The following is a 27599-nucleotide window of genomic DNA, read 5'->3' as shown; positions in this document are numbered from 1 at the left end:
CCCAGCAACGAAGACCCAACACAGCCAAAAATAAATACATAAATAAATAAATTTATTTTTTAAAAAAAAGACAGGTAGGGAAAAAAACCCAGGCACCGTGTACTCCCGGCTCAAGGATCTGCCTCCAGAGGGAGCCCAGTCCAAGATCATCCCCTTAGGACACTCAGCCACTAACACTAAGTAGAGAAATTAAAAGTGGTGTGCTGTAAATTGCTTAGAAATACTCATACACGACACCCACAATGTTGTTACCCATTCAGTGGACAGGTGTGCCCTCAGAATACAGTCATGGTTATAGGAGTCCAGTGTACTAAGGTATCTATTAATCTGAATTGCTAAATAGATGGAAAGAAATAATGGGCGAAGAAGTAATTATGGGCCACCTGTTATATAGCTCCCACGACTCCAGTTTAAAAAGAAGCAGAGATATAGGTGTTTTAAGGGTCATTTTTCAGGCACCAATTAACACCCACAAACACCCCAATTGTTTCTGTTGGAAATCCTCAGCCGGGAGATATTGTTCTTCCGAAAACACTAAAAAGCCCAAGCATGGGGGCTTCCCTGGTGGCGCAGTGGTTAAGAACCCGCCTGCCAATGCAGGGGGCACGGGTTCAAGCCCTGGTCCGGGAAGATCCCACATGCCGCGGAGCAACTAAGCCCGTGCGCCACAACTACTGAGCCTGCGCTCTAGAGCCCCTGAGCCAGAACTACTGAGCCCACGAGCCACAACTACTGAAGTCCACGTGCTTAGAGCCCGTGCTCCGCAACAAGAGAAGCCACCGCAATGAGAAGCCCGTGCACAGCAACGAAGACCCAACGCAGCCAAAAATAAAAATAAATAAAATAAATAAATCAAAAAAAAAAAAAAAAGCCAAGGCATGTAATCTAGCAGGGGTAAAACAATCCCATTAATGTTACAAATACATCCAGAGGTGCTCTTGTTGCCGCTTATGCCCACTTTAACCCCAGCCCCATGCCAACCCTCCCCCTCCCCTCCCCCTTCCTCTTTCATTAACCTTAAAAAGGACAGCTCCGCCCTCTTGTTCCACAAGGAAGTCTCAGATTCTGCCACCAGGTGGCAGGAATAATCAGCACCAAGAAGCTGAAGCTCTTGGAGCCAGAAAATGTCAGGATTCTGGAAGGGACCATGAGAACACCAAGTCAAAACTATGTTGTCTAGATGGGTGGACGGAGGGGTAGGAAGATATGACCTGCCCAGGGTCACATGTGTAATTAGGGACCTAAAGGACCAAGCCCCCTCCGTTACCTGTGTCCTGTTTTTCCACCAACTCTTGCTGGGTTTTATTTTTAACTTTTTGTTAAGCACATTTTCAGCACCCATGAAAGTAGGAATAGTAAAAGGAGTCCCTAAGTGCCCATCAGCCAGCTTCAGCAATTAGCAACACTTTGTTATCTTTCCACACTATATATATTGTCCCCCACATACCGCTATATTTTGTTTTTTGGGTTTTTTTTAAATTTATATATTTACTTATTTCTTTTTGGCTGCACTGGGTCTTCGTTGCTGTGCACGGGCTTTCTCTAGTTGCAGCGAGCGGGGGCTACTCTTCGTTTCCGTGCACGGGCTTCTCATTGCGGTGGCTTCTCTTGTTCCAGAGCACAGGCTCTAGGCGCGCGGGCTTCAGTAGTTATGGCTCGTGGGCTTCAGTAGTTGTGGCGCACGGGCTTAGCTGCTCCGTGGCATGTGGGATCTTCCCTGGACCAGGGCTCGAACCCGTACCCCCTGCATTGGCAGGCAGATTCTTAACCACTGCGCCACCAGGGAAACCCCATACCACTATATTTTGATACCAAGTATCCAGAGGTACTACACTGCACTAGACAATGCAACGTTAAAGTCACCTTGGTTCACTAATTCAACAAACAATCGTTAGTATCTGTTATGTGCAAGGAACTGGGCTAAAGTAAGGTATGAGCACTTGTAACACAATAAAGCAGTTTGGTCACAAAACTTTTATGCATAAATCATATGTGTGCAGGAAGTTAGACTTTATTCACGTTTATACACTCCTGTGTTTCAGTAAATGGAACATGTAATACAAGCTGGAATTGCTTTTTTTTCCCTAGATCTGTGGGGCCAGCCAGAGATCTAAGTTTAAAATCAAACTCATACACTTGTTCCTTTTTCAAAGACATGGTCGCAGCTGACAGGGCTAGCAGGGAACATGTCCTGAAAAGATACAGGCACCTACCTGACACTGTTTATCTATCTGTTGCCTTACTTGGAATGAAGTACCATATAAAATGTCTCGTTGGGCTGAGATTGGAGAACTATCGGACCCACCCAAAATAGATAAAAGATAAATGAACCAGGTATTTGTCACATTTGGAAAAAGCAGTAGGGGGTCAGGATACCCGTCCAAGAGCAAACCCTACTCAGTTTGTTAAAGTAAAATCAAAAAAAGTAAAAATAAAATTGGTCTCACGAAAGAAGCCATTTTTTTCTTATGCTCATTCCTACCAGAGAATGCTTTCAACGGAACAAAATACATTTTAACATCTCATAGATCCAACATCTAAGAATAAAATTATCCTGCCCATGGTTTACTATATTTTGTTTTGTTTTATAATTTGAAAGTCTGTGTGATGTGTTGGAAAGGAGGTTGGAAACCAACATGCTTATCTCAGCTCTGCTTATTAGAAAGTTACATGGCCTAGACCCAGCAACTTTGTTCCGTTCTGTCTTCCGCAAGTTGGACCACACCAATCTTATCTATCATAACAACACAAACCAAAATCATCCATGTTTCAAATATAAACAATGACCTTCGGTACAACACATGCATTTTTCAGGTCATCACGGTACTGGCTGAACCATGCTTTATCTTTAAATCTTGTCATATAAGGAACTGCTACTATTTTGTAATTTTGCAGGATAGCAGGGAGAATATGGCAAGCTCAGGGCAGGAGAACTTAGCCTGGGCTTGGAGAAAGTCACGTAGTTCTGTTTGGCTGGGTGTTCCTTCATGGTGCCTGCAAGGGGAGCAGAGTGAGGTAAATAAGCAGGATCGTGCAGCCCTGAACCATGCCAAGAAGTGTGCAACTGACTCCGCAGGCCAGGAGACTCATTTTATTATGGAGGAAGAGTAGCGAAGAAGGAATATAGACAGATCTGGACGAAAGAAAGATCAGAAGCAGAAAACTGATCAAGAACATGCTTAATCAAAGAAGTGAAATAACGCAGAACATTTAGGCATTTGTTAGTCTTGTACTTAAAGCATTCATATCTTTAAGGGAAAAAATATAAGTGAAATATGTGATCCAAATTTTCAACTAAAACTTATTTTTGGTATCAGCCACCATATGTACTATAAGATCATATTAGAAAACGGAAAGATTTAGGGATTTCCTTAGTGGTCTAGTGGTTAGGACTCCGTGTTTCTGTTGCAAGGGGCACAGGTTAAATCCCTGGTCAGGGAACTAAGATCTCACAAGCCGCGCAGCCAAAAAAAAGAAAACAAAAGGATTTACATTTCTAGACTGAGACAATTTTCTTCTTCCTTATGTGGCTTCTACAGATAGTAAATTGTCAAAATTTTTAAAAATCATCTGTGTTTCTTTATGTGTCAAGCTTCCCTGCTTCTTTCTTTAATCAGCTGACTCATCTAAACACCTCACCTTTGCCATCCTGTCCCTCAAAAGTCTTTGGGTATCATTCATTGAAAGAACATTTGTTTTGTGGCTCTGAAATGTTATTTTTGCGATCTGTATTTTTTCCTAGTGCGATGACGACTGCTTTGAAAACCAGAACACATCAGGAAATGACAACTCACTAAGGAGTAGAGTTGTGCAAAAGAGAAAGCAAGAAAATGGCAAACAGGTACGGCTGGAAAGCAGTGAGTGAATCTATCACCGTGTTAACTACTGTGCAACAACTATGGGACCAGAAAGCATGGCACTCAGCTGGCACTCAGAGGAATGAGTTAAATGGTAATTTGAGTGCGTAAGGCAGAGTCATGAGGAAAACACACATGCCCAAACAAAGATTTTGTGTTTATACAACTGTGCTCAGAGTTCTCTGATGGGGAGAGTACCCAGGCTTGCTCTGACACTTCACTATTACTATTAGATTCCAAACTCCATCCCAAGGCAGAAAGCACTGGCTTCAGCAGATAACATCTCAGTTTTAAAGTAAATGAGGCAGAAAAGAGTAAGGTTCTAAGACATGGTTCTAAAACTGTGTGCATCGCACCCTATGGTTCCTCAGCGACATCTAAGTGTACACAGCAAGCCGAGGTGCTCTGTGACAATGCCACCTCTTATTTCTTTTATATATTGAATTCTGGGTAGGATCTCATTTTTTTGTTTGTTTGCCTGAAAATATCTTTATTATGTGTTCCCTCTTGATGGATATTTTCACTGAGTATAGATTTATTTTTAATTAAAAAAATTTTAATGAAGTAAAGTTGGTGTACGATATTACATAAGTTACAGGTGTAAGGATCTCATTTGAAGACAGCCTTCTGCTAAAAAGAGAGCAAATTGCCCATCTATATCACCCTTAAAAAAGTAATTTTGGGTGCATATTCTGGGGGGAGTTTGCTCATGATAAAAGAATAACTTATTTGAAGTAGAAAATTTGAAATATTATTGCAGCAAAATTTGGAAGACAAAAAATGACCTAATGACCTGTAGTTCCAGCAAAAAACAAAACAAAACAAAGAATCAGTGCCTAACATATTAGAATATAGCTCACTTTAATACAAGTACATATACATCAATAGGCACATGTCACATACATTAGGTTCATGCTTTCATATTATTGGGTCATTGTTTCTTTCATTTAATATATTGTAAAAAGTGTTCATATCACTAAGTAGTCTTCAACCAAAAAAAGAGAAAACAATACTTCTTTTCACACAAAAACCTGCACATGGGTGCTTATAGCAGCTTGATTCATAATTGCCAAAACCTGGAAGCAACCAAGATGTCCTTCAGTAGGTGAATGGATAAATAAACTGTGGTCCATCCAGGCAATGAAATATTATTCAGTACTAAAAACAAATGAGCTATCAAGACATGAAGAGACATGGGGGAGCATTACATGTGTATTACTAAGTCACAGAAGCAACCTGAAAAGGCTGCATACTGTATGGTCCCAGCTATATGTCGTTCTGGAAAAGGCAAACTATGGAGACAGTAAAAAGATCCCTGGCTGCCAAGATGGGAGAGAGGGGTGAATAGGCACAGAGGAGTTTTAGGGTAGTGAAAACACTCTGTATGATACTATGACAGTTGATACATGTTATTAAATACTTATCCAAACCCACAGAATATAGGACACCAAGAGTGAGCCCTAATGTAAACTACAGACTTTGTCGGTTCATCATTTGTAACAAACGTACCACTCTGGTGGGGAAGTCTATAATGGGGAAGGCTGCATGGGGTTGGGGGCGGGCGGAAAAGTATGGGAGATCTCTGTACCTTCCTCTCAATTTTGCTATGAACCTAAATAAAACTGCTCTTAAAAGTCTTTTTTTTTAATTGTTTCACTAAAAAATGTCAGAAACAAAAAATTAGGTATTATTGTAAACAGAAATATGAAGACTGAGGAGTAGCTACTAGATTTGGCAACAATGGTCCTTAGGTTACCTTGGCAGGTGACCTTAGCAGAAGCCATCTCAGTGGACACCTGGTCACAGTGGCTTGAAAAGTGAGCAGGATGTGAAGGAATGTCACCAAAAGTAAGGGCAATTCTTTCAAGTGGTTTGGCTGTGAAGGGAAGGAGGGAGGGTAGATGTCCCATGGTTGTAGGGTCAAGAAGGTTTTGTTGTTGTTTTGTTTTGTTTTAAAGATGAGAAAGGGTTGGAAAAACCAAAAAAGAAAACAAAAGGAATGCTAGACATTCCATATAGTAGGTAACTTGGGACAATTTCACTCTAAGAAAATAATAATTATGATCATTTAAATCAAAAATGTACCAAACTTTGACTATTGGCCAAGCTTGGTGTTAGGTGGGAAAAAGAGAAAGGCTTCTCTGGACTCCTGACCTTTGCAGCTAACAGCTTGGACTCAGCTGGTCTCTATTACAATCATCCCATCACCTTCCTTGTACCTGAGGCCCAGCCCACAACAGGAAGGCAGCCTAAGTCAGGAGTACAATGGGAGTTTGGTATCAAAGGACTATACGATCTTTGAGGATCCTTTCAGCTCAGAGACATGCTAATAACTAATTTCTTTTTTTGGGGGGGTGGGGGGGGGTTAAAGTAAAGAGAATTGAAGGTCTCATGGGATCTGACAAAAAGCTAGAGCTGAGATTTGGCATTATACCTCTTAAAGCATGTTCAAAACTGCTCCACATCTGCCAGCTTCCTCCCAACCTTCCCTTGCCTTTGCTTACAATAGCTGGACCAGTTTGAGACATTATTGCAAAATGATGAGACGCAGGAAATCCTCTCCACCATCACAAGAATAGGATGGGTCATGGATATTTCAAAGCTAAACAGTACGTGGAAAGATTGTCCATAAAAGATAGCCCAGGTATATACTTCACTCAGTCAGTTAGAGCAAGTGCTAGCTGAGTAAGGGAAATATTTCCCTTTAACCCAACTGATAGAAGAACCCTAGTTCCCAAGGGTAGTTTAACAGCTCTTGAAGATGCTGAGCTACTGTTCACATCTGCAGACCAAGCCTTGGGCTGCCAGGAAAATAAAACCAGCCTTGGTCTCAGTCCTTTGGAAAGTGGGGCTGGCAGAGTCTTACGGAAGATTTGTGCAGCCTCTGGTATTAACTTCATTTAGCACTTGCCTGAAAACAGAGCAGGAGTTGAATGTAGAGACAGGAACTAAACGCAGAGATATTAGCCCTCTCCCTGAAGAAATGGAGAAAATACCAATGGCTCCTTCTGAAGTAAAGGGAGAAATGTATGAACCTGGATTTTTTGTGACAAAGGGGAAAATGTCTGTGCATAGATAATTGGAGCAATCATCTTGCATAATAATTTAAAAGGACCTTTTGGGAAAATTTCCTTGCCAAAATTCTGAGCAAAAGAGATCAGAGTCCATTGTGCTCAGGATTCTCATCATTCCATCTCTGTTCCAATGTTTGATTTCGAGGGTGAAGAGCAAGTCACCATTGAGCAGGATTCTCCAAGAAATGATGAAGATGAGGAGGATGACCAAGAGACGCATCAAAAAGGGTACAGATTTAAACCACAGAAATAACCACACTTACCTCCTAAACACAGTGGTTTTGCCACTTTTTTAATTCTCATCTAATTTTTAACATTAATTATGATTTATCAGAGATGGTCACCACCAATCTCTCCTCCCTACTACCCACCCAACACCATTTTCAGAAAAATTAATGGAGCTCTAGAATAATCAACGTGGTAAATTCAAACTGCTAATGTCCTGGGAACCCAATATCTAGGACAATCTTCTAATTAAAGCTGTGAATTGCCAACTAATTGCTCCAGTCTATACAAAAGTAGTTAATTCATCTTCACAATGTTCAATCAATAAGCAATTGATTTCTCAAAAATCCAATTCACTTTAAATCCCAACAAACTTGCTCTTGCCTTGTCATATCATAATGTTCCGAGTCCTTATCACCCATTAGCAGGTGAGACAAATTATTATTATTATTATTTTGGATCAGAAAAATGAAGCTCAGAGAAGTAACTTAGCCAAGGTTAGTGGAACAAAGCTAATTTAAATTTCAGCTTCTGATTCCCAGTCCAAGATTGTCTGGTACTCTATCATAACACGAAAGTATTTGTAAATTTTCTAAATTCCTATTTAAATTTGGTGTAAATTCCTAAGTCTCTGAGGGACTTTATTTTTATGTATCAGAAGACAGAGTCAGTCAGAATTCGGATCAAAAACTCTTGTCACATATACATCATCAAGAATATTTGCCACCTTGGAAACCTGAACTTAGTTTCATCCCTTGTTTTACTTTATGAATCTCTGATCCTGGGGGCTGAGAGCTTCTCTTGGGTGGTCAGAGGTACTCAAGTTTCATCCGTGTTAATGGATGGAAAACAACCACCAGGAGATTGGGAGTTGTTCAGCCTAGATAACCAAGTGGCCAAAGCGACTATTTCTAGCTACAGTACTTCCTTTTATGAAGTGTCAAATTGCACTGTACACATTCCTTGCAATTAAAAAATCTGATAAATTCAACTTAAAGAAGATGGATGTGCCCTATTACATGCTGCCCTGCAACGCTGCTACTTTATAACACTATATCCACAGCTGAGGATGATGCATCAGCAGTCTTTCCTAAATTAGACCATGAAAAATTTAGTCTTTACTATACTTATATTCCCTCAATATGTTCTAGAACAGTGTTTCTAATTCTCAGTACACATATTCACACACATACGTAAGACAAAATTTTCATGAAATAATGCCTGTCGTCACTATGTATGATACCCTCTGAGATGTCCTATTCTTTTGTTTAAGGATGATCATCATGCACTGTGTGACTGACTTCGCAACCCACTAATGGGTCCCAACCCACGGCTATAAACTATTGTTCCAGAAAAGCAATACGCACTACCACTTCATTTAGCTGAGAATTTGACAAAGGCCTGTCAATCACAATGTCCAAGGTGCTGGTGTTGGGCTCACAGACACCTATTCTCCACGAAGTTACAGTCGGTTAAGGCTTCATAACAAAATACAATCAAAGGAGACAGTAGGAATAAGTCGCAGAGGAATGCCTCTGTTTGACGAAATGCAAGAAGGCTTTGTAGAAGCAAAGGGCTTGAGCTGTGCCCTGAAACGTGAAGGGGGTTGAGATTTGGACACAGGGGCATGACTGCTGGAGGGAAGGGAACTGGAGGTGTTCACCAAGGGGATGGGAGCTCCCAGCGGGGGGCTGAGTCCTTTGAGATCCTGGGGATTGAGAATCTTCTATATAGGAGAAGGGGTTGTTTTAGAAATCCTGTCCAGTGGCCTGGAAGTGGTCATGATTAAATGTGTGAGTAAATTCCTTCCATTTGGTCTCAAGTGGGAGAATGAAGGCACATTGAGCAAAGAGACATGTGCAGGGAAGCCAGGTTTCAGAGCAAGTGGAGGGCCTGGGGGGGGGGCAACCGGGAGCACCCAGGAGAAGGAAGGACAGTTGCTATGGATACAGGCCTGGGGCCTCTCCAGACTCCCTCACTGGTGGACACCATCCTCCCCAGAAGAAGTGATCAGATGCACACGTGGCTCACACACCACACACTGCCCTGTAACAAAGCTCTGGGCAGAAACAAAGACACCAACCATTCCAGAACGTTCTGAAAAAGCTATATGACAACCCATTGGTTAACAGCCCTCAAATCTCCGAAATTCTACTTTACATGTAAGCATCCTGTGAAGTCCGTCAGCCTCCCGCTAAACAGGGTGGTGACTGAGGACAGGGAATCTCCAGCTTGCTCACACTTTGGGAACCAGAAGGGAGAACCAGAAGGGATGAGAGTTCATTGGATTTTTTTGGGGGGGCTGCGTTGGGTCTTCAATGCTGTGCGTGGGCTTTCTCTAGTTGCAGCGAGCGGGGGCTACTCTTCGTTGAGGTGGCTTCTCTTGTTGCGGAGCATGGGCTCTACGCGCGAGGGCTTCAGTAGTTGTGGCATGCAGGCTCAGTAGTTGTGGCTCATGGGCTCTAGAGCGCAGGCTCAGTAGTTATGGCGCATAGACTTAGTTGCTCCAAAGCATGTGGGATCTTCCCAGACTAGGGCTCGAACTCATGTCCCCTGCATTGGCAGGTGGATTCTTAACCACTGCGCCACCAAGGAAGTCCCCATTGGATTTTTTTTTTTAAGTCAACATTTACATGACAGCTTACAAGCTAGTGGAGGCCCTCCTAGCACAGTGAGAAACACTCTCGTCCTATGGTTTATTCTTAGCTTCTGGTTAGTTATCCTGTCCCCTGCTTTATTTCCAGGAGCATGTTTTCTGCATCTCTGTAATTCCTCAGGGCTTTGGCACATCCATTCAGCAAAGGTTAGCAAGCCACGGCTGATTTTAGTCTAAAATGAAATGAGTTTCTTATTTCTATTTTGTAGGACACATACCTCATGAATGCGTTTGCCTGCTTGATTTACAAAGCCTTATCTAGCTTTAGCGTGCCAGGTTATGTAGTGTATGTGGTGTTTACCTCTGTCTGCCTTCTTGCTTTTGTGTTGTTACAGGTGCCTGGAAAGGAAGTGTGGTACAGTTTATGATTTTTGTAGGGAACACCGAAGAACCCTTAAGTCCATGACCTGGGGCATTTTAATAGCAGGTAAATAACAAAAGGGGATGGAATACCAATGTCTCTTTTCCAGGATCCCTCAAATATTAGTTTTCTGTAGAAAACAAATAAATATTTCCCTTCCCCTTGACTTCCCTGAATCATCCAGAGAGGAGAGAATTTAACCAGGATGCCCTGAGTGGTGGGTCTCAGCTAGAGAAGCCCATGTAGATGGCTTTGCTGTCCTGTTTATGCAGCCAGCAGCTAATTTTTTAGGTCACCTACTCTCACTTTGTTATTGTGGTATGGATTTGAGGGTTGGATATTGCAAATTCAGGTAACTGGAAAACATGGTGATAATCACAAGGCAGAAACCTAATTGAAGGGGTGATATAAGTAATCAATCAATGCTTTATATAAACACAACACGAGAAGGAGCCTAGGGTCATGTAGCCCACTCTTCTTACTTGAAAGCAGGACCAGACTGTCTTCACAAATGAGCAGGTGTCCTGTTTTGACTCCCTCCAAACAAAGGGCTCCAGGGCCCATTTCAAAGAACACTCCTGTCTATAAAATGTGAACCCTCCCACCCAAGTCCACAGACATTTATGCAAGACTGCTGCCGCCCCCCCCCCTCCCCCGGAGGTCCGTAGTTTCCCGGTGCTCACACAGCTAGAACAGGGAGTAAGCAGGATTGAAAGCTTTCTTTGTACTGGCTCAGAGAGTATTTTGCAGACCATACTCAAAACCACACAGCTATGCCATTGTAGTACAAAGTAAGCAGATGGTGTGGCTGTGTGCCAGGGCGACTTTATTTGTAGAATAAAAATACAAATATACAACTGTCCTTGCCACCTACAAAAACAAGTGGTAGGCCAAACTTAACTTGGAAACAAAGACTTGTTTGCTGACCTTTAATGGAAAATCGTGCTGTTCTTATCCTAGAATATCATCTTCAAAAGCCATCACCTTGGTCATCGCCCCACCTCTTTCCTTTAGAGATTCTGTGGCACTTAGGGATTGTTGTTGTGACACTCAGAGATTTTCCTACTCAAGCTTAGGCAAATCTGGGCTACAAACTAGAAGACTCAATACCTTTTTGCCAGTAGTTGCTTTAGTGTCTGGCCTTTCTCTGACGGAAGCTCACCTGCTGAGTCTGAATATCAGAAAAAGTAGTACTAAGCAAGAGCCCCAATGATCAAGCAACAAGATTCAAGAATTCAGAAGGTTGTTTGAGAAAAAAAGACCTAGCACCCTGTCCTCCTAGCATTCTTGGTGAGACTGTTTAAAATTTTTTTAAAAACCCAAAATATAGTCCTTATAATCAGAGGCACCTATAGCTATATCAAGAGCACCCCTGCGTTCAATGGTTTCCTGATTGAACCTGCCCTTTGCTGAGCCAGATAAATGCTGGAGGCTGGTCTCCCGCTGATTTGGTGCTGTTCACTGTCTGTATTTGCTTCCGACAGGTTACCTGGCTCTAGTGATTGCGGCCTGTGTGCTGAACTTTAACAGAGCCCTTCCTCTTTTCGTGATCACGGTGGTTGCCATCTTCTTTGTGATCTGGGATCACTTCATGGCCAAATATGAATCTCAAATCGCTCAGTTCCTCTCTCCTGGACAAAGGCTTCTGGACAGCCACTGGTTCTGGCTGAAGTGGTAAATGCACTTAGTTCTCTTACTGAGGTTGAGAGTGACGTTAGTCTTTTCCAACACTGTTCCATAGATTTGTTCTGAAATTGCTTCCTCATTTATGGGATATTGAAGCTAGAAACAACCTAGGGAATAATCTGTTAAAAAAATGCCTTCATTTTACAAGCAGGACATCAAGGCCTAGATAAGGCAAGATGTGCTCAAATGTCCCTACAAACTGTCTTAATTTCAAGTGCCACTAAATGATAAAATGTTGTCCAAAAGTTGGGACGGTTCTGACTTGGAGAGGTGGCTTTCTGCTCTGGGCACGAATCTGGACTCTTTGGGAGGAAAGGTCTGTGAATTAGTAAAGCCAACTCTCTCTTATAGGACCCCCTGTCCTGCAAGTGACCATTCAGGGCTTTTCTTTCAGCCTCTCTCTGTGGGACCTCCTCTCTCTCCAGGTGGCCCTACAGGGTAGGACCCAGAACCCATTCTCCCCAGTGTGGCCCACATGGAATCTACCAGGAAAGTTCACACATTCTTGGCCTAATAAACCAGGGTTGTACAATCCCAACAGGGCAACCCTCTCTGGCTCTGCCATCCACTGATTCAGTGCTATCGTATGCCCACTAGATTCCCCAAGGAGTCAGAACCCAGGCTAAAGCCTGACTTAGCTCTCTGAGGCTTGGGTGAGGTCTCCAATGCAGAGGACACATTTCAAGCTCTCCCTTGAAGGGAAGAAGGTAACGCTTCCCCCATCTCCCAAAATGAAGACGCCCAGCAGCTCTCGCAAAGAAATCGTGGGACTTCCTCTCCAAGCATCGTTTCTCCTCTCTGACCCCTTTATATATCCTTGAACTGGCAAAGGGCCCAAGTGTTGTGGAGTAAAGGGACACATTGCTTCATTTTTTGACTATGTGCCTTTTTAGCTACACCCAAAAAGAGTCTCTTGCAATTTCTAGAAGCATAATTTCCTGGTACCAGGGTGTGTTACTCAATATTTTTTGTTTGTTAGTTGAAGCCTGTTTAAAATTTTAAAGTCAGCACAGCAAATGATGCCAAAGCCTCTTTCTTTGTTCTCTTAGGGTGATTTGGGGCTGCCTGATCCTGGGAGTTATTTTCTGGCTGGTCTTTGACACCGCCAAATTGGGCCAACAGCAGCTGGTGTCCTTCGGTGGACTCATAATGTACATTATCCTGACATTTCTATTTTCCAAGCACCCAACCAAAGTAAGCATGAAATCGATCATTTCTTGGTCTTTTTCCCTCTTTTTTTTCCTCATGTGTAAATTGCTCAAAATAATGAGTATGAGAGAGTTGAACTGTTATTCAATATTTTTCTTACCTTGCTATGATATTTAAGTGGCTAAGGTGCCCTTTTCCTGAACGTTAATAATACTGTTACTCTCTCATTTTTCATTCTCAGTAATTTTCCAGTTGCTCAACCAGTGAGATACTCTCTCCTGTCAAGTTCGATTTCTACTCATGTACCCCCTTCCCCCCCATCAAACACACATACAAAGAAAACGCATCCATTTTGATTCAGATTTCCCCAGACCAACAAATAATCTAATATTCTACCATTGGATTCTGCAGTTTATCAAATTTGTATTTGCCATTGAGGCTATTTTACTCCAAAAATTTGTCCTTAAGTTTTGTTCACACAGAATTCAATTCTCACCCTTGTTCTGTCAGCCTGTAACCCAATAAATGGGCAAGAATTCTGAGATATCAAAACTTTCACATATGATTCATAATGGCAAACCCTGGAAGACTTTACTGGCTGAAAGGTTGATCCAAGAAAAGAGCATTAATCAAAACCAAAGCCACCTGATACAATCCAAATTCTTTGCCCCGTGCAGGTGACCATCTCTGCTATTTTCTGTGCCTCCAATCCCATAGTTCTTTGCAGGCCACTCATCTCTACTCCAAAAATGAAAGCACTTGATTGTCCATTACCACTGCACTCCCTGGGTCTGCATTAGAGTTAATTGGTTCCTTTTACTGTGAAATGAGAGCCTCTCAACAGGGTGGAATTTCACTTAATTCACTTACAAATTGTCAAATCAACAAACCTTGGACACACAGAGAAGTCATGTTCGACCTTTCCATTTTCCAGATGGGGAAATAATTATATGTATCTAACATTTACAGCATGACCGGGAAGGCCAGATTCTTCCTCCTTTAATGGCCCTTCTAAGACTACTCTTTGTGTCTAAGTGATTTTATCGTGACAAAATGGTTACATACGCTCCTGGGACTGAAGGCTTAATCTCAGGTTTATGAAGAGGGAACACAACCCTGAGATTTTTAGGTGTGATTCTATGGAGGGATTCTCTGCTCACAACTGCTTTGGCCTCCGAAAGAAGGTGGATCACGGGCCACATCTGAGAAGCTTCCAAGGAAATAGTGATCCTCTGGGCATTTATGCTGAGTTCAGCATTCATTTTCTAATAACCTATATCTCTTCCTATTTCTGTATAGGTTTACTGGAGGCCTGTCTTTTGGGGTATTGGATTACAGTTTCTTCTTGGGCTTTTGATACTAAGGACAGAACCTGGATTTATGGCTTTTGATTGGCTGGGGAAACAAGTTCAGGTAAGTTTGGTTCAAAAGAATGCCTTGCTTTTATAGTGCTTTTAACATTTGAATATAACCCTCAAGACATGTCAGAAATAGCTTTATTTGTCTGCATTAGTTGACCCAAATTTTAATTCCATAGCATGAATTAGACAAATAACTTTGTTTATGTTAATCCGTGTAGTTTATTAATATTCTGGTTGTCTCTTACCCATACCATCCACTACATCACTCCTCAATCCCATTTGACCCCTTCATCCTGCCTGAGGGGTGTCACTCTTCTAAGGTGTTTCCCCCAACAGAGAAACAGGCTTCTTTGCATCTAGTGGCAACCAGTACCTCCCATGTACCATCTGTGGCTTCTGGAGCAAGTTACCACACCCAGCTTATTCTTTAGCACCCTAGAGTCAGAGTGAATGTCAGAAACGCCAGGAAACCTGTATGAAGTTATAGTTCTACGATATACTTCCAGGCCATCCACTGGAGGGGGAAAGTTGACAAAATCAGCTCTCCAAGTCTATCCCACAAGTTTTCTGAGTCCCCACCCTCTGCAGAGCCGTAGGTCCTGTGGATGGTAACTACGTCTTTAGTGCTTGTAATGATCTGCTCTTTTCCTTTCTTTAACTCAGACGTTCCTGGAGTACACTAATGCTGGCGCCTCATTTGTCTTTGGTGAGAAATATGAAGACCACTTTTTTGCATTTAAGGTAAAGCCAAACACTTTTTTTCTATGTAGACACTTCCTTTTCAGTAACTTCTCAGTCTTTGTAGATGTTCAGATAGAACCTAACTGATCAGAACCCAGGCATATACCTTCCAGGCATGTCATAGGGACACAGCCCATCACTGGGCTTTCTCCTTTACCTGAAGTCAGTGGACTGAAAACATTTTATTTTTTTTACAGTAACATTAAGGGAAACATCTAGAGGAAGTCAGGAATACTGAAACACAGGCATACCTCAGAGATATTGCCGGTTCGGTTCCAGACCACCACAATAAAATTAATACCGCAGTAAAGCCAGTCAAAAATTTTTTGGTTTCCCAGCTCATATAAGTTATGTTTATACTCTACTGTAGTCTAGTAAGTGTGCAATAGCAGTATGTCTGAAAAAAGTACATACGTTAATTAAAAAATACTTTACTGCTAAAAAAAATGCCAAAACAATTACAATAGTAACATCAAAGATCACTGATCACCATAACAAATATAATAATAATGAAAAGTTTGAAATATTGTGAGAATTACCGAAATGTGACCCAGAGACACAAAGTGAGCAAACGCTGTTGGAAAAATGGCGCCTACAGACTTGCTCAACGAAGGTTTACCAAAATCCTTCAGTTTGTAAAAAACACAACCTCCGAGAAGCGCAATAAAGCAAAGCACAATAAAACAAGGTATGCCTGTACTTTTGGATGTCTTGTAGCATTTGCTGAGATAGTTATGAAATATCATATGGGGGGGGGGAACTTCCCTGGTGGCGCAGTGGTTAAGAATCCGCCTGCCAATGCAGGGGACACGGGTTCGAGCCCTGGTCCGGGAAGATCCCACATGCCATGGAGCAACTAAGCCTGTGCACCACAACTACTGAGCCTGCATGCCACAACTACTGAAGCCCGCACACCTGGAGCCCGTGCTCTGCAGCAAGAGAAGCCACCGCAATGAGAAGCCCACACACCACAACAAAGAGTAGCCCCCTCTCCCTGCAACTAGAGAAAGCCCGCGCACAGCAACAAGGACCCAACACAGCCAAAAATTAATTAATTAATTAATTAATTATTTTAAAAAAGATCATACGGGGTAATAGTATCTGAGATTTCAGGGTAAAGAACATTAGGTCCCTGGCAGTGAATAGACATATGGCTGCTAATGCCTCCCCAGTCCAAGCTCAGTGACAGCCCTGCAGTCAGGAAACTCCTTAATCCCAGACAAACAGGGACAGCTGGTCACCCACATCAAGCTCTGTTCTTCCAGAGCCATCCCCTTGCTTAACCTTTCCCCTCTCTCCTTCAGCACAGCCTTCACCTTGGCAGGCCTGCAAGCTGGGCCTCCTCCCAACCAAAGGAGGGATGTTATTTTACAGGCGAAAGGCAACTTGGCAACTTGGCCCCATGCTCAGGCCTAATCGATTCTCTCCCAGGCCTCCCCCAGCCCCAGGAAGCTCACCTTCCTCTGGGAAGTCCCTGCAAATCCTTGTCGATGAGTCAGAAAGATGCATTTGGCTTTTCCTTCAGATTTCTTTTTTGTGGTGTGCTATTGTTCCTACACTCCTTCATTGTTTTCTTACTCGGGGACTCCAAATTTACCTCCAAATTACCTCGGCATCGGTTAGGCCAACTGCTATGCTGAATCTTTTTTTAAACTGCTGATTTGATACTTTGGTGCTGAGATAACTAAGCCATCTCTGAAAGGTCAAATGTTTACAAATTGAGATAGAAATATGCTCCTATCATGAATTGAATCCAGAATTACAAAAAATAATGTCACGGAGAAGGAGGGACTTGCTGCCCAGACTGCACCAGTGTCTTCAGACCTCCCCCCACCCTCTGCCCCCAGGGCAGTAGCCTCCATCCTTTCTGGCAAAGCAGATTCCTGTGGGAACATTGTGGGAATGAGCCCCTTTAACTCCCTGAATCTTTCAGGAAGGCTCTGCCTGCCCATTAAAGCCAATAAAATCACATAAGTGAGCGAGCTCTGAATAATGGCACAAAAAGTCTTTTAATATATATTATTAATAGATTTTTCTAAATTAGATCCTGTACAAATTGTCCTTGGCCATTCTGTGTCTCTGGTGGCAGCTTGTCCCTGGCCATTTATCTGGGAACAGAGGGGAAGGGGAACAATGGAGTAGGGGTGCGGAGGGACCCAGACCACAGCCCTGTGTGGTCTATGCAGGGTAGAAACTCTTCCCTGTAGACACACAGGCTGCATTGAAGGCATCCAAAGAGCATCAGGAAAATCGGATCTAGAAAAAGACAACCTTTGTTAACACAGAAGTAAACTAGTTTCCAGAGTTTGTATAGTGATTCAAAGATCTATAGGTAAAATAGTTATTATTCTAAAAGCTAAATCCATGAATGCTTGCTTTATACAAGGCATTGTCTAAGCACCTACTGTGTCACTATTGTGAATAAGGATCTGAGGTAGCTCACACTTAATCGTGACCCAGGTTACTTTGCTAATAAGTAGTGAAACCCATGTCTGTTTAATATCAGAACAACAAGAATATCTGCCAGTGGCTTTCAGTGTCTTGATCTAATTATTACAAATTCCCCCCAAAACGTCATTCCTTCTCTTAGAAACTAAAGTAAGAAAAGCTCATCATAGCAGGATTTTTTTTTTTTTTAAGTCAAGTTTCCTATGAAGTAGACTCAAGCTTATCCAGAACAAATTAGAGTAAGAGACTATAGATGGGGAAGTTGCCTGTTAAAAACGTTGTTTAGTTCAAGAGGAGTTTCCAGTATTTTGATGACGTTTCAGAGGGGGAAAAGGAGGCAGAAAGAAGGAGACTGATCTGAAAGCTACTAATACTGCTGGGGCCAATGTTAACCTGTGACCACTCTTACCCACCACCACCCCCAGGTCCTGCCCATCGTGGTTTTCTTCAGCACTGTGATGTCCATGTTGTACTACCTTGGATTGATGCAGTGGATCATTAAAAAGGTACCAGGACTAGAAGGCCGTGGGTGACCGGTGTAGAGCTGATTATCACAGGGACAAAGTCTTGAATGCCTTTTATCTGTGTTTTTCCAAAGTACCTTTCCCTTCGTACCAAGATCCACGCCCACCCCAAGTTATTAGATTTAAACCCAAAAATCCTACATGGGTCCACAGAGGGAATTTTATCTCCAGGACTTCTAATAGAGCTGTGACTTGCAACACACTGAGCACCTTCATGAAGCGGTTATTCCGTTAGCCAAAGAATTGACTCCAAGAGATGGGGACCTGATTGTCCCTTCATCTTGGCTATCTACTCAAGGCTTACACAGAGTCACTGCTTATCCTCAGGTGATAACGAAAGTGGACCCTCCTGGTCTAGGAGTTGCTAGAGAATCAAAGCAAGAAGGGGAAGCTGATCTTTTCTCCTGAGGGATTTTTGTAAGCACACAATTTTTTTTTTTTTTAGGTCTGAAAAGTTAACCTCAGTTCTGCTGCCCCAGCAGCTGTCAGTCCTACATCATGTTAGATCACAAAACTCAGAAATTTGTAAGCTAGTTTGAATGCACATGAGAGCAAGGCAGTGTATACAGGGCTTGGGCACAGACACAGCCCTCTTTTGATCCCTGTAAATAAATAAAATGGAAAAAGAGAGAGAGAGCCAGAATACCAGCAGAATTAAAAGTTTCAGCAAGAGCACCAGGGCGCATAGTTTTCTGATTGTCAGTTTAAACATTCAGCATCCCTGTGTCCACATCGACGTAGGAAGGAAGGAGAGAGGATGCAACAGGAAGTCCCCATTCTGAGGTGGGCACCACAGTCTCTGGTTGGAAGGACCACTACAGATTGGGACCATCAACCATGTTTGTTTGAGAGTTAAGTAGAAAAGGCCAAACCTCAACTACATTCCATTACTTATTAGCTGGGCAAACTTTGACAGAACAACTAAACTGTTCTGTGCCTTGGTTTCCTCTTCTGTAAAATGGGCCTAATTATAGGACCTCCCTCAAAGGCTTATTGTGAGGATTAAATGCATTACTCAGAACAATGGCTTAAAACAGTGCCTGGAATGCTGTGAAGACTGCCATGACTGTTAGCAATTATTACAACTTATTACCTGTATACAGTAGATATTCAAAAAACTTTACATGTATGAAATAGACATTTCAATAGACATTGTATAGTGTTCAAAGTATATACAATGACTCAGACTTACCACTCAAATAGGATTTGATCAGCCTGCACTATGGACTATATAAGGTATACTCAAGTTTAGTACAATTGTTGAAGGCCTCAGTATTTTCCTCCAGTTTAAAGATTTTTATCCCTACTTTGAAGTTCTGTGTATACAAATGGTTCTTTACTGACTTTATCCTTTTTTGCCTTTTAGGTTGGATGGGTAATGCTAGTGACTATGGGAACATCTCCTGTTGAATCTGTAGTTGCTTCTGGCAATATATTTGTTGGACAGGTAAGTTGTAATATCAAAAAACAAAACACTTGCTAAAATGGATACTTTATCCAGAAAGAGAAATAAAAAAATATGACGGTGTTATTTCTTTTAGTGTAGGGGAAAGGGTGTCAAGATAATGAATGCTCAATATTGACAATGTCCAGATTCCAAGGAGAGAGAAAGGGAGAGAGAGAGCGAGAGAGCGCCCTTCTAAGAGTGTCAATGCACTAGTGCGGAATTTGGGTCCTTGAAAATTTATGGAGAGGAAGAAAGATTGAAGCATTTTATCAAAGCATAGGGCTTCTCATGTATAGATTCTCAGTAAGTAAGTCCTTTCTGAATTAACTGAATTGTTGAGGTTTCTGGCCCACCCGTCAGAGGCTAGCAGCTCATCCACTCAAATGGAGTTCACCATTTATCTTGAAGCTGCAAACATGTAACAGGCAGCCTCACACTCTGTAGTATAATGCTTGTGGCAACGAAAGAGACCAAAAAGTGTTTTCCACCAACACCATGCAGCCATATAAATACTTAAGCTCATTCTCAACTTATCTGAACAGTCTCTTTGCTGAGCCTGAAGAAAAATGCTGTTAAGCAAAAGTATTTTCACCTTCCTTATCCATCACGTGGATAAATGCTCTTTTTTAAAAAAAAAATTTATTTATTTACTTATTTATTTGGTTGCACTGGGTCTTAGTTGCTGCAGGAGGGCTCCTTAGTTGTGACACGCGGGCTCCTTAGTTGTGGCATGCAAACTCTTAGTTGCAGCATGCATGTGGGATCTAGTTCCCTGACCAGGGATCGAACCTGGGCACCCTGCATTGAGAGTGTGGAGTCTTATCCACTGTGCCACCAGGGAAGTCCCAATAGATGCTCTTTTGCCCAAAGTCCATTTAAGCAAAGAAATATGTTGCCAAGTTCTGTCCCTCAAAATGGCAGCATTCCGAAGGGGTAGATCAGTAAGAAATGGTAATAATCATCCTCATCGTTCAGGATATATGGCTTCAGGCAGAATGGAATCACACACCAAGGAAACCAAGTGTGAATACTTGCTAGCACGGCTGTGCAAAGAAATTGAACTCGAAGCAAAAATCAAGTCACCCAGAAAAACACATGGCTCCAGATCAGTAGGCTTATACAACTGCTCCAGGCAGGCTGAGCCTTCTGATTGGTAAGCCCAGCTTACTAGTCTGGAGCAAAGTCTTTAGAGTTGGGCCCATACTTCTTTCCCCAGGAGTTGAAATTGTTATAATTATAGCCATAAAATCTGTCAGGATTAATTAGGGCACCATCTTGAGTTGATTACTCCTACCTGCAGGGTAAGAGGGCTCATGTACTGAGTTTCTATTTGGTCCATAAATTGAAGCTCAACACACTCAATCTCATAGCACAATTAGAAATAATGAGGGGAAAATTGTAAAATTGCACACATGCTTCTGTGGTGCTCAATTTGATACTTAATATGCTAAAAGTACAGCTATTATTTATGGAGAGCCCATGCTGCAGGCCACCTGCCCTCCTTAATGGGACTCAAGCCTTTACAACTACACTCTAATTGATTCCTTTCTGTGCAAGGGGAAGAGGGGGGTCTCTGATTCTCAATTAGGAATGGGCCTGTGGGCACCGGTATATGTTATTGCTGGTATTTTTTCATACTTGTGTCTTGTTTCCCTATAGTATCAGCAAAGAGGTTTAGGGTCTGTTGAGATGAAGCTGGAAGATAGGAAGTCACAGAGGTTTGGGAATCACAGTTCCCAAGGCCAGACCACTGGGCAGTTACTTGGCCCATGGTGCTCCAACCTTAGAAAACAGTACTAAGCCATCACAGTCCAATCCTAGGCTAGGTGAGAGCCTTATGTGAATTGGCTTTGCGAACTTGACACGTGACTCTGTATGCACACTGCCCTGGAGTCCAAAAGACCCAGACAACGATGGTGTGGGTTCTCAAACATGAGCACGCATCGGAACCACCAGGAAGCCTTGTTAAAACACTACTGCTGGACCCAGCCCCAGAGTTTCTGATTCAATAAATTTGAGAATTTGCATGTCAAACGAGTTCCTGAGTCAAGCTGATAGAGTTGGTCTGAAGTCCACTCTTAGAAATACTGCTGTAGAGAATGGAATTTTGAGTAAATTAGCATGTCCTTGTGAGGGAACGTTTAATCTGATCACTTTTTGTTTCCAGACAGAGTCTCCACTGCTGATCCGACCGTATTTACCATACGTCACCAAGTCTGAACTCCACGCAGTCATGGCCGCCGGGTTCTCTACCATTGCTGGAAGTGTCTTAGGCGCATACATTTCTTTTGGGGTAAGAATGTTTGGGGATTAATTTACGGAAAAATTCAACCTCTTCTTCCTTTGCTATTGTTATTTCTGCTTTTTCCTTTCCTATTGCTGCCAGATAAGAAGGGCAAAAGAGTGTTCATTTTGCTGTCTAGTTGGTCACAGTTTCTTTGGCATTTGAATGGAGTGACCCCAAGGAGCCTTGGTGTTTCACTCTCATATCTCTGCCACCTAAATGTGAACTATATCCAACCATAGCAGAATGAAATCATATTATGATTTGGCTGAAAATTTGAATAAGTGAAAAAAAAAAAAACTATTACTGACACTAGTTAAAGGCCATCTAGGTCAGTGGTCAGCAAACTATGGCCCATGGGCCAAATTTAGATCACTTCTTTTTTTTTGTAACTAAAGTTTGATTGGAAACCAGCTATCCTGTTCATTATCTAAGCAGCTTTTATGATACAGACTTGAGTAGTTGTGGCCCTAAAAGCCAAAACTATTCACCCTCTACAGAAAACATTTTCTGACTCCTGGCTTACAGCACTGATTCTCAAAACTTACTTCATGTTAGAATCACCTGGGAGCTTTTAAAAGCCCTAATACCCAGGCCCATACCCCAGAGTAATTCAACAGAATCTCTTGGGACGAGACCCAGGCATCAGTATTTCTTTTCAATCCTCAGGTTTCAATGTATAGCCCAGTTTGAGAGCAGGTGGTCTATGGGATGGCGCTGAAGAACGTTATGGTAACTGGTGCACATGTCCTGAGCACAGGGCTTATTTACAACCCCCAGTGGAGAAATGGAATAACACAGCAGCTGTGTGGTCCAGGTGATGAGGAATTCTTACAAGATAGGCAAGTTTCATTCCAGGACTTCATCTGAGCCTCACAGAACGAATCAGTAGGAAGAGGGAAGAAAAAAAGGGTGAAGGAGGCCTCAGGAATACCAGTTTGACTGACTCCATAGATGGATTGCTGTAGGAATTCTACCTACAAAACTGTGCTGTGTGGAATGGGAGTGGGGAGGGAGGTGCAGATTCTATAATTCTGAAAATACAGGGAAGAGAATCCAGAAACAAGATAAGGATGTGGGAAGGGAAAGGGGAAGAGTTTAAGTAGACCTGCAAAGAGGAAAACAGAAATCGCTTACAGATTAAAGGGACTCTGGGTAAACACATATTATGTAGGGGCACAAAGGACATCAGGAAAGCAAAAGAAAAATGGAGAGGGGTGTACCCATGCCTGCACCCCAGATACCCACCATCTAAACTGATGATGTAATGAAATAGCTTTAGAGACTATATGAACATTCAGAGGAACAACAGAGAGGTAGAGTTATCTTCTTTGAAAGTTTCTACAACACAGGATTAATTCTCTTCTGAAATGCTCAGATTGTGGTTTTGTGCTTCTCCCCGAGGATGTGGTCAACTGGTATAACTTCCTCCCTCCTCTCAAGGTGATACCCAGTGTGTGGCTCTTTGAGCTCTTCCAAGCCTCCAAAGAAACATTGATTTCTGGCATGTAATCAATGCCTGCCTTGTAAGGCATCTGAGCCATTCATTCGGAACACAACAGAAAAGCTAAATCTAAGTTGGTCTTCTTTCTCCTGAAATCACAGGTTTCGTCCTCTCACTTGTTAACTGCTTCAGTTATGTCTGCACCTGCGGCATTGGCTATTTCTAAACTTTTTTGGCCTGAGACAGAAACACCTAAAATAACCCTCAAGAAAGCCATGAAAATGGAAAATGGGTAAGTGGGACACGTTCACCTAGTTATTAGTTATTGACTATACAAGCAGGAGGTTGGCGGGAGGGGAGGTTTTCTCCAGTCCAGATTCAAAGTACAGCAAGAATTTGATTATCAGAGAACACAGTGAATTAAAGTGAATTTAATTTCCCATGACTATGTAGACTTCACCCAAAATATCTTGTTTCAGTACTCGAGGAGATCTTTTCTAAATATCAATACCTAAATGTCAATACATTTCCTTGACTGTTCAGTGTAGATATTTCATTTAATTAATTTTTTTAGACTGAAGTAGAGTTGATTTTCAATATTATATTAGTTTTAGGTGAAGAGATATTTAATTTTAAATATAGCATAGGGTTCATTGGGCCACGATTTAAGACTGTTAGAAAGCCATAGGATCACCGTTTCTGGAAGTTTCTTATATAATAGGGAAGATAAGTGTGATATCAGTATTCCTTTTTATTAAAAATTATTTATTTATTTATTAAAATATTTCTTTCTTTATTTATTTGGCTGCATTAAGTCTTAGTTGCGGTGTGAGAGCTCTTCGTTACAGCAGGCGGGCTTCTCTCTAGCTGTGGTGTGTGGGGTCAGTAGTTGAGGCACACGGGCTCTCTAGTTGTGGCACACAGTCTATCTAGTTGTGATGTGTGGGCTCTAGAGCCTGCACGCTTAGTTGTCCCACGGCATGTGGGATCTTAGTTCCCCGACCAGAGATCGAACCCACGTCCCCTACATTGGAAGGCGGATTCTTAACCATTGGACCACCAGGGAAGTCCCGATATAGGTATTTCTAACCCCTCTTAGGTTCATTTACTTTTTGCCCTGTTCAAAAGAAAGAGAAGAGGGTGGAAAAAACTAAGGGATATAGGGTATTCAAAAGTATGTCATTAAGTAACAGAATTCATCAACCAATATGTTTCTGAGATTCATCCCTTGTTTGTATGTAGAGAGAGTCATAACCATGAGTGAAAAAGCAAGTTGCCAAAGAACATATATGTAATATGTGGATTTCACTTATATAGTTAGCAAGTATGTAAACTGACACAATGTATTATGTAGGGATAAATAAAATTGAAAAGAAAGGGAATCATAAGCAAATTCTAGTGGGCCAAGTACCTCTGAGATTAGAGAGAAGAAGATGAGATGAAGTAGGGGGTGCTCAAAGCTGATGTGACTCTCCATTTCTTAAATGAGGTGGTGGATACACAGGCCTTCCTTGAATTGCTAGTTCTTTTACTGTGAATATTTTATAAATATTCTCTGGAAGCTACTTTTAATTAAATATCATTGTTAAAACCTGTAATATTTTTATCCCAATTTTTTATTATAAACGCCTCCAAATTAAAAGAGTAGTATAACATTTAGACACTCATATGCCCATCACCTACACTCAACAATTATAAATCCCATCATGATTTCACAGAATTCAGGTGAGTATTTCAGCCAGGACATGGGTCTGAGAGTTTGTCTCTCCATTTGAATGCGCTCTGATTATGCCATTTCTACACCTGTGATGTCCATCCACTGATAATCCCTTCGTAATTCTGGAATTGCTATTTTTTGATAAAGTGATTCAAAGAATCTCCTAGAAGCTGCAACACAGGGAGCATCCTCATCCATTCCCCTGGTGGCAAACATCGCTGTGAATTTGATTGCCTTCCTGGCCCTGTTGTCTTTTGTGAATTCAGCCCTGTCCTGGTTTGGAAACATGTTTGACTACCCACAACTGAGTTTCGAGGTATGATTCTATCATGTTTTTCCTCCTTTTTGTTTCTGCCAATCTTTGTTTAAAAATAAAATAGGTTTGTGAACAGCCTTTCCTAACGTGTATAGTGCACTCTTATACAATGTACAAACTTATCATGAATCCCCCTATTGCCACCCCCCTTTTGCTGTCTCCTATCACCCTCCTTACCCCAACACAGAACCATTCTGTCCTGACCCCGTTCCCCAAAATCCAGGTTACTTCAAATGACCCAGTTTCAACCTTGACTCCTAATGGATATAGACAGGCTAGAGAACGCACAGGGATCTCTGTGCCTAAAGGACACACAGAGGGGGCGGGAACAATCTGGTCATGAGGGTGAGGCCGAAGAACCAGAAGCAAATCACTACTCTAATAAAGTATCCACTTTTGGTTTTTGTAGGTAATATGCTCCTACGTCTTCATGCCCTTTGCCTTCATGATGGGAGTGGACTGGCAAGACAGCTTTATGGTTGCCAAACTCATAGGTTATAAGACATTCTTCAATGAATTTGTGGCTTATGAGAAACTTTCAAAATTGATCCATTTAAGGCAAGAGGGTGGACCCAAATTTGTGGATGGTGTGCAGCAATATATGTCGGTGAGTAAATTTTTTCCCCCAATATACTTCTTCATCACACACATACATTCATCAAATAGCTGCTGGTGCCTCTGTGTGTCAGGCACCATGCCAGGCATTTGGGGTACATCAGAAGGAAACAGGCCAAAAATCTCTGACATCATAATGTACATAGTGACTCATAATTTTCAGTTGTGTTGAGTTAATCACAGTGTCTGTGTGCACGCATGTGCGTGCGCGCGCGTGTGTGTGTGTGTGTGTGTGTGTACAGAAAGAAACGCAGCTAATCCTTACCACTGTGATCATTTACCTTTGAGCACTATCAATACAAACCCAGAGTCATATGAGCTGGGATTGGAATCAATCAACAGATATTTATGGAATGTCTTCTGTGAGCACTGTGCTATGTACGGAGGCCACGGTGTTGAATGAGTGATAAGGCCTCTGCTCTCATGGGGCTCATAGTCTAATGACCATGAAGGACTCTTCCTTCCTATTTAAGAAATTTTTTGAACTCTGAGAAACTGCCTAAGTGCCGCAAAGCGCCTGGACATCCGAAAGAAACAGTGAGACACAGTAACTACTCTCCAAGTGAATGAGGGAAGAGAAAAAGCTCAGGGCCTTTCAGACAACCACCCTATAATTATGTCAGGATTTCGGGTCCATAGCCTGCAAGGAGATGCGCATGTCTGCTTGGCCTTGAATGGGATGAGGGAACTTGGAAGAGGCCATTATTTAAGCCATATTTGCAGCTGAGTCTCTAACTTCTACTTTCCAGAAGAACAGAATTGTCACACGTCGAAACTCTTAGGGAAATGGTGAACATTTCCGACCACCACCATGACTCATTAAAACAATCCATTTGGAATTAATGTCCTGGGCAGATATTTGGCTTTAAAAGGAACGGGGAGGGAAAGCATGCTGCCCAAGGTTCTAACTGAGACTGCCCGCCTCTGACCACCACCACCATCTCACCCAGCCTCCCAAACACCAAACATGCAAATTTTCCTCCCACATGTCACACAAATATCACAGCAAACTCCAGGAGAGTACTGATTTGTATTTTATGGTCAGCGGCATTTTGACCCACACATCTGATATGAACAAGAGCTCTAGGACAGTAGGTCTCCTGCGTCTCAAATGTTCATTCTTCAACTGACCACGCAATGGAGCTTGGCCAAATGTCCTTATTGTTTGGATGCCACCACAAACTAGCTTGCTTCCCTGCCAAAAGTAAAGAATAGGCTAAATTAAGTGAAATGTTTTCCATCCCCAACTGGCAGTTGCCTGGAGAACATAGTTTTGCTAAAAGGAAGCTCTCAGTTCTGGTTGTGCTAAGCAGGTTTGTGAACAGGTTATTAAGAGGACAGAAATAGAACAGTAGAGCTGATTTAGGTTGGGAGTGAGCCCAACCAGAGGCAGACCCACAGAAGATATTTGGAGATATGAGCTCAATGGCTTCCACTATTGTTGAGTCACAAAGGGGAAAACATTTTGTTTTTCCCAATTTGTTATTTCCAGTCAACCAAATGGGGATGAGTTCCTACAATTTCTGTTCACCAACCAACAAGTGGTGGGAGTGTCCCACCATCTACTGGAAAAAGTACCACGTGACTAAAACATTTGATCTGGGTCCATGAGGCAAAAACCCAGTGTAATCCATTGCATTATGCCCACTGACGACCTCCATCTAAGCGGTCAGAATGTGTAGGTACAGATGGCC

At 42.2% G+C, this 27599-nt stretch overlaps 1 protein-coding gene across 1 annotated transcript in view; it reads left to right on the top strand.

Annotated features, from left to right (window-relative positions):
* The window catches only part of SLC28A3 (solute carrier family 28 member 3), a 57285-nt gene that overhangs the window by 23346 nt on the left and 6340 nt on the right, over positions 1 to 27599 (top strand). The window contains exons 2-14 of the mRNA XM_068553117.1: positions 3743 to 3841; positions 7077 to 7159; positions 10148 to 10239; positions 11658 to 11847; positions 12909 to 13053; positions 14308 to 14421; positions 15033 to 15110; positions 17984 to 18064; positions 19449 to 19529; positions 21697 to 21822; positions 23419 to 23549; positions 25122 to 25290; positions 25700 to 25897. Coding sequence (XP_068409218.1) covers positions 3743 to 3841; positions 7077 to 7159; positions 10148 to 10239; positions 11658 to 11847; positions 12909 to 13053; positions 14308 to 14421; positions 15033 to 15110; positions 17984 to 18064; positions 19449 to 19529; positions 21697 to 21822; positions 23419 to 23549; positions 25122 to 25290; positions 25700 to 25897 — 1587 coding nt within the window. The remainder of the gene's footprint in view (positions 1 to 3742; positions 3842 to 7076; positions 7160 to 10147; positions 10240 to 11657; positions 11848 to 12908; positions 13054 to 14307; positions 14422 to 15032; positions 15111 to 17983; positions 18065 to 19448; positions 19530 to 21696; positions 21823 to 23418; positions 23550 to 25121; positions 25291 to 25699; positions 25898 to 27599) is intronic.

This window comes from Eschrichtius robustus, chromosome 10 (assembly GCF_028021215.1).
Source record: "Eschrichtius robustus isolate mEscRob2 chromosome 10, mEscRob2.pri, whole genome shotgun sequence".
Classification (NCBI taxonomy): Eukaryota; Metazoa; Chordata; class Mammalia; order Artiodactyla; family Eschrichtiidae; genus Eschrichtius; species Eschrichtius robustus.
The sequence above is the reverse complement of the archived record's forward strand: the minus strand, read 5'-3'. Positions and strand labels throughout refer to the sequence as shown.